Source organism: Solanum dulcamara, chromosome 6 (assembly GCF_947179165.1).
Source record: "Solanum dulcamara chromosome 6, daSolDulc1.2, whole genome shotgun sequence".
Lineage (NCBI taxonomy): Eukaryota > Viridiplantae > Streptophyta > Magnoliopsida > Solanales > Solanaceae > Solanum > Solanum dulcamara.
The window spans coordinates 9916499-9924876 of NC_077242.1; the positions used below are offsets into that span (position 1 = coordinate 9916499).

General features: G+C 29.6%; 1 protein-coding gene across 1 annotated transcript; it reads right to left on the reverse strand.

Moving 5' to 3' along the window:
- Positions 1–4518: 4518 nt before the first annotated feature.
- Positions 4519–5285, reverse strand: LOC129892058 (uncharacterized). Its single transcript, XM_055967593.1, has one exon. It carries the CDS (start codon positions 5117–5119, stop codon positions 4736–4738), a length of 384 nt encoding a protein of 127 aa, XP_055823568.1. The 5' UTR covers positions 5120–5285; the 3' UTR covers positions 4519–4735.
- Between the last annotated feature and the right edge of the window lie 3093 nt (positions 5286–8378).

Here is an 8378-nt window from a genome sequence, read left to right on the forward strand (position 1 = left end):
ATATTGCGGAAGTTAAAATTAAAGACTTAAACAATTTAATCAAAATTTCTAAGGAAAACTATATTTAATCTGGCCTATACAAGGTTATACAAAAAACCCAAGGATGCTGGTCTAAATAGGTACAAGAGTCGCTAAAAGTAGAAATAAATTAAAGACCAATGACCCAACTTACACCAAGAGAAGAGAAAAATAGAAGTTGCTAGAGAATCGCCTTCGTCTTACCTAAGAGAAATAACTAACCCTCCAACCAGAGTATGTCAAGTGGCATAAGAAAAATAGTATCAGTACAAACAACACGTTCAATCTGCTACCTACCACATAATATATGAACAGAAAAATAAGAGATATCATAATAATTAAACTTTATCATATTGTTCATCCCAACCAAATAAGTACACTCCTTACTCTCACCTTAAGGTGTTCCCCACTCTAAATTTCAGAGTTTCACAGCCATTCTAGTTACAATTTAATAATCGTGGGTTTAAGCCCACTATACCACTTTTCATTTACTACAACAGTCCCCACCTAACAACCTTAACCATTCAATGATTTCACCCACCCATCACTAGTCCTAGTCCAACTGTCTTACAGCATAAAGCATATCTCTCTCACAACCACACTTTTCCAACTTACCTGAGTTATAAATAGCCACTATCCCTACCCCAGTTATTCATGGACATTACAATGGTAAAACTCTCGGACAACTAGAAACCACAACTTCTACGTGTACAATTATAGAATACGATTATACCATGTAGATCACATCCAGATCGAATAGGGCTCATTCTCTTATCCACAAATCAGTTTGTTTCAAGATCATCACCCCTAATAACCAATACCCCTCAACTCAAGTTTCGTTTATAGGTCCTTAGTCCAGGGCTCGTTTACCCTAACCTTATTAGTTCATGGAAGTACAGATATCACCAAGTCCAACCACATTAAGTAATATCACAATTCAATAGTTTCCACAGGTTATAGCTTCACACAAGGGTCCTCTTATGGGACCTACAAACAATCAACTTTGTGTCGGACCGTTACACCCAATCAAAATATGTATCGAAACATGAAGTTCGATTTAATTATGTGTCAAAACGTGACACCCGATTCAAATATGTGTCGGAACGTGACACCCGATCCAAACATACCATAATCATAATCACATTCAGTATTTACAGCATTTATATCACCAAGAAAAGATTCATCACCAAAAACAGACCATCAAGTGATCATTTCATACATAATCTAGCATGTTTCTCTATTCATATAAACACATGCATATCATAAAGCAATTTAACAAGTATATGAACACATACGGGAAACTAGATCATCACCTACACTACCAAACCTTTAGGGTTTATCAACAATCTCTACTTAGTTTATAGTCTTGTATACAACACTATGTCCGTTATCAAATAATCGTCTATATGCAATAATGTCACCACTAAAACACTTTCTCAAATCATTACAACACCTTTTTATTAGGTCACATTAGAATCAGACACCCATACGATCAAATTTCTATCCGTGATCCATGATCCGTGACCCACAGCTTAGTTATATGATGTTCCATTAAATTCCTTTCTACACTACGCAGTAGGTATAAACTTACTACTCAGAAAAGAGAAGCCTAGCCTACCTGGGCGCCAAGCAATCCGTGAAAAGATAGTGTTGTTGAAATCATTGATCCTCAACGTCCTACGGTAAGACCGAATTGAATTCTACCGGTTGAAGCCTTCCGAATGCAGAGAGCAGCCTTTTGGAGGATTTTGCAGAAACTCTCGCCTCTAACCTCCACTTGAGAGAAGTGGGGAAAATAAGAAAATTTGTGACTTCAATTCTGTCCCAGCATTAAGAAAATTCCACTCTGACGGCCTTATTCCCGCTCTGGCGACTTATTTTAAGTTCTACATGAATATTCAACTTTCAAGATCACTACGGTGCTCCCATAAATGCTCTATTAATGCATTACGTAGTTCAAAATGAGCTTCTTTGTCCTTAGTTTTTTTTATGTCAAGCAAGAAATTGTTGAAATCAATAATTTTCATCTACTGTCATTTCTACCGTCGAAATTGAATCATCTAAAGCATCTTGAATTGGTGCGTTAAGATCACGCTCATCCTCAATTATCATGTTGTGCATTACAATATATGAAGTTAATATATTCATCAATTTATATTTTTGCATATTTAATTTTTGTCAAGGTTAATTTTAGTTATATCCAATTCAAATTTATAGTAGAATTAACATAAATTTAATTTCAAAAAAAAATCAAGTAAAGAAAAATAATACATAAAAAAATTAAAATTTTAACTTAAAATTAATATTATAAAAGTATTACGTAAAACTAATAAAATGTTTTAATTAAAACATACCAATTTATATAATATTTAGTTAAAAATATGATATAATAAAATAATAATAAAGGACAATTAATATGATGAATAGTATAGCATCAACTTTGATGGAAAATTTAATATAAGTTGGAGCAAACTTTGCAACAAATTCTAAATTTGGTGAAAAAAATTGACATGAGTTGGAAATAGCCTAACATATACAAATTAATTTGAGTGACTTTTGCGCAAATTGCTCATGCTTCGGAGAACGTGAATGTTTAATTTTTCAATTTTATTCAAATTCAAGTGTTTAGGATAAAGTTTTTGATCAAAAATATTCTTAAATTATATCCTAAATTTAAAAAACATTCTTAAAATATATTTTTTGACAAAAAACATGTATTTAAAAGTAAACAATTTTCATCCTTCAGTTAGATATTGTTAAAAAATTAAGAAATCCTATAAAAACATGTGTAATTCATGTGAACAAAAAGTTTTTCTGCATAAATCATTACCTCCTATAAAAAGCTCCTAAAAAGGAATATTAAAAATTGTGAACACCATTGCTTGCTGAAACAAAAAATATTAGGAAGGTGTGAGGATACATGATCTGCCCTTCTTCTCTTTTACCAACGGAAAGAAGCTGGAGCTTAATTATCTTCATATTTTTTAAGGTCAAATTGTAGTTAGATCAATAATTTTTCAGCACAATCTGATACTGAGGTGATCAAAATTCTAATTATGTCTCGCATTCAAGTTTTTAATCAAAATTTTGATTATGTCTCGCATTCGAGTTTCATTCTTCATTATTAGAAGTGGAAGTCTCCTACAAACACCATTTAAGCAGATTTAATTGAGAAAAAACATATTTCAACTGATAATTTTTTAATATTAAATCACATGAAAAATAATAAAAAAAACTGTTAATTAAACTCAATCGCCCAAAAAGTTCACGATAATATTTTTAGCGTATTTTAAAATAATAAATACAAATGGATGACTTGATTTTTGTAGAATCTGTTACTTTTCTGAAAAATTCTAACAAAAGAATGAAAATTGTTAAATTTTAAATACTTGGAGGATGTTTTCTGCTAAGAATAATATTTTAAGGATGTAATCTAAGCTTGAAGTATGGTGTAAGGATGATTTTGACCAAAACTCGTTTAGGATGTGATAAGGATCGACTAGGGTCAAATTAAAAAAATACAATTTACATATTATTCAAAATTTTACCATGTAAATGCATGATAGGAAAAATGTTTGAAAAACTTACACAAATTCTAATTTATGAGTTAATTACTTGTCCACTAATTTAGAAATTAATTAGTTAGATACACTCTAATTAAAAATACTAAGTATCTTATCAAATCAAATTTTGAGATTAATATAATTTGTTCCTGATATAATATATTCAAATGAATTTACATGTATTTAAAATACATAACAAATCTCGCTAACTTTCCTCGTCTCTCTCCCATCTCGCCCGCCACTCTCCTATATATCTAATATCCCAAATATATACAAATAAATATATCTAATGTATACCTAATATGATTGTACATCACAAATCTCGCTCGCGACTCCTATATATCTAATATCCCAAATATATACAAATAAATATATCTAATTTATACCTAATATAATTGCGACTCCTATATATCTAATATCCCAAATATATACAAATAAATATATCTAATTTATACTTAATATAATTCGCATGTATCTAGAATACATAACAAATCTCGCTCAGCTCACATTCTATTTTAATGTATCTTGTAGTAAAAATGCATATACCTAATTGTATATTACTCATTATATGATAGAAAACTCTTAATTAATGATAAAATACATAATATTATGAAAGTATATGTAATAATAGTATATAGTTTTTCTAAATGGTTTTCAAAACCCAGTTGTTGCTTAAAATAACATTTTCCCCTGAAAATCCTTTTTTCTCCTGGCTTTGGATCCAGTTGGACAAAAATAGCAATGCCAAAGTTGTGTCCCCTATGTATTTGCAGCTCATGTGAACTGTTCTTGTTCTATTTCTGCAAATAAATATGAATGATCTAGATTTCTTTCTTTTTTTTTAACTTACTGTCGGTGGACTGATTAAGTAGTAAAATCTTCAACACTAATCTGCTTTAGAATTCAATTTCACATTATTAAATAGGAATTTGAACGGTGAACAAAACAAAACCAATTTACTAATTCCATAAAAGAAACACATAATATCTCTTAAACATTCTTGCATATTTTTAGCAACAATACATAAATGGAAATAAAGAACTACAAAAAATTTACACTTCAAATTTAAATCTAAACCCATAGAGTTGAAAAAGACTGAAGACAAATATCCAGATCTAATTATCTTTTTTTATGGTAATTCAAACATTTCCGATTTAGATATCAGAGAAGCAGTTATACCTAGCTGTAGTTTCTCCCGTACAACTTCCGACGACTTTAGAAACCCTTCTATCACGCCCAATAACTATTCGATTTATCGTCGCTGCAGTACAAAGACACTCTTTCAAATCGTAGTGTCGGTCGGATTCCGATGAAGAGGAGGTTACAGATTTGACAAGCTCACAGCATAGATCTTCGGAATCTAACGGAGATTCTTCCATCGGAAAACATGCAGAAGCAAGATGCATGAGTTCCGATGGTAAACAGTTCAAAACTTTTTTCGTCGGAGTTTTTGCAGCTGCAGCAGCTAGTAGAGTGAAGAAAAGAAGGGTAAATGAGAGTAAAAGAGGTACGAAAATTGGGGTTTTTGGGGAAGCCATATTTGTTGAATATGGAGGTTTGAAGAATTTGAAAGAGAGTAAACTCAGCTGACCCAACAGTTCTCCAGCTCTATGAAAAGTAGAAAATGAGGAAGAAGAGATGTGGGAGAAAATGGAGGAGAAGTGGGGGTTAGAGAAAAAGATTATCAGTTTCAGTCCTCCAATTATAACTGTATTCCTACTTTAAGTCTCCTCAGTTTCATGCAATGTACATTTGACCTTTTACTTATATAAAAAAAATGCATGTTTACTTAAAATTTTAGTATTGAAAACACTTCTAAATTCGATATAAATTATTAATTTTATTCTTGAATTATTAAAAGCCTTCAAAATATTTTTTTTACTTGGTTAATTAGACTTAAATGCACCTTCAATATTCCTAAATTCTCGATGTGAATTATTAATTTCATATTCGAACTATTAATAGCCTTAAAAATACCTCTTTATTTGGCTACCTGAAATGAAATACACTCCGATTTCACAACAAGTAAACTACACCCCTAAATTCTTACTGAGTTTAAGAGTATTTTCAACACTTCTCTCAACTTTCTATTAAAAACATAATTTTTCTGCAAGAGTTTTAGACCACTTGTTATATCATGTGGCAGATCGAGGGTGCATCTAAGTTTAGTTAAACAAGTAGAAGGATATTATTAAGATTGTCAATAATTTGAGGATGAAACTAATGATTTGCGCCAAATTTAGGAGTGTTTTCAATATTTCTCTCTTCTAATTAATATTAACTATGTCTCATATAAGTTGATCATTATAATAAAAATAATTGTCTCTTATTAATTGATTACCTTACTAAATAAAGAAAGCATTAGTTAAAAAAAAAATTCCATATTACCAGTGCAATTTTTTTTTAAGTGTTCATAATTATTTGTAAAGTCCCAAAAGAAGTTTTTAATAGTTGAATTGATAAAACTATCATTTTATTTATAATTTTTGTAATATATTTATAAAAAAAAGTTATCAACTAATATAAAGAGAAGAAACTAATACGAGACAGAAGTAATATACGATAGGCATATACCAAAAAAATAAGAGTGGACAACTGTTGTCCCCTAATTAATACTTATCGTGCTGTCATGTTTACATGGTCGACCCTTCTCGACAACCTCCAGATTCCTATGCTACTGTTTTGTGAGTATAATTTAATTAATTACTGGAAGGACTTAGTATACACTTGTTAAGCTTAAGCTAATTTGTAGCTAGGAGAATTATATTTTTATCTGGGGACAAAATTAAAAGGGGGGGGGGGGGGGGGAAGAGTAAGAGGTATTTGATTATATTCTGTTATGTAACTTCCATGAAGTCAATTGGGTACTTTAGACCACCATGTAGTGACTCTTCTATCTTTAATTAAAATTTTGAATTTAAATTTTAAATATGAAAAAAATTGATAAAAAATTTTAAATTAGTCAAATATCAATGTGGATAGTGATAATCAGGCAAAATCCAAAAAAAATTTTGCTCAAGGCCATTTTCTAATAATTTGACAACTATCATCAGACCAATTCTTCCTTTTCTCTTATGAGATGCACCGATTAATACTCCGTTGATTGGATTTGGAGACTACTCTACAAATTATCACAAAAATCCATTGATTATAACATATTTGAGAAAAGAGAAAACAGAGAAAGCGTATGTAGACATTAGCCAATATAATGCGCACACCTACTTTTTCAAAAGTAGAAGACTTTTGAAAACAAAGTGGTCATTAGTTGAATACTGTCATTGTCCCTTAAAAGAATACGTTAAAAAATAAAAAGATTAGTGAACTATTCATATATTGCAATTTTCATATCTATAAACTATATGGGAATTGGTTACGTTATAAATATATGTCTTTTCATCACAGTAGTTCTTATACTCCCAAAATTGTAACTCAAAGCTCTTAAGATCTTTGCTTTGTTGACGACATTGCTAGACAATTACTCTAGAGACAACCTAACAAAAATCATTTTTTTTCTCTTTTTATCCATTGTTTATTATTCTTACTTATTGCTTTTAATATTAAAAATATATAATTTGATTATTATTATTTATGTAAAATTAAAATTTTAAAATAAATTCAATTATTATTTTAAGTATTCACCCGAAGAAGACCCAGTTTGTGATGAGTGAGTGAGAGGCCCGATCTAAAAAAATTGTGGTGGAAGAGCATTGCCACATTGCGGATGTGGATAGGCTTATCTCTAAAAACTCAAGGTGATTCGTTCAATGCATAGGCCATGACCCTAATAATATTTTAAAAAATTATTTAAATACATAACTTATTTTATTATATTTTTAAAAAAAAATATATCATTTGAAAAAACTAGAAAAATCTATATTCTCTCCTATTTTTAGATATATCACTTTAAGCGATGTATCGATCGGATACATTACTTTACTTAATGTATTGGAACGTCGTATACATCACTTTACGCGATGTATCGGTCGAATACATCACTTTATGAAACGTTTTGAGATATATCCAAATTCCACCAAATTTAATTTTTTTGTAATTTGAAAAAGAGAAGGGATAAAATATAATTTTCTCTTAATACTATGAAATTTATGTAATCTTTCCGTAATATTATTTACACACTATTTAAGGACGTTAAATCCACTCATATTTCCCATCGATTGACTTCAAAATCTTCCTCTCAAATGCAGTGGAAAAAATATTTCTTCCATTTTAAAATAAGTGGTATTTTTAAATTATATACAGAAAATTTATTCACTTTCAAGAAATAGAAAATACTTTACTATTTTATCCTTGATTAAATGCAAGTGTTTAAAGAAAGAAGTGATTTTTTAATGATATAAAATTTTATGTATTATTAAACCAAGGGTAGTTTTGAGGGGGGAAAAACTAATTATTTCTTGATTATATAAAATATCAGTTGTTTTGAAATTAAAAAAAATATCACTTATTTTAAAATAGAAAGAAGAACAAAATTGTACAGTATAATTATAGTTAAGTGCTTTATTCTTTTTTAAGACGAGCAATTTGATATAGAAAAAAAAAAGAGAATAAATCTACGTTTGAATGATGTGAAATGATCTAACTTTTCTATTTCTTTAATAGTTGAGGTCATATATAGCTTGTTAGCTCTGCTTCGTGTACATACAAATTACAATTACTCAATATATGAGTAACTCTTTTATGTTAAACTGTTTCTCTTTTCAAATTTTAGTTGATCATGAACTTCTCGATACTAATCCAACTAACTCGGCTATTAAGATTTCTAAGAGGGAGGTATACCAA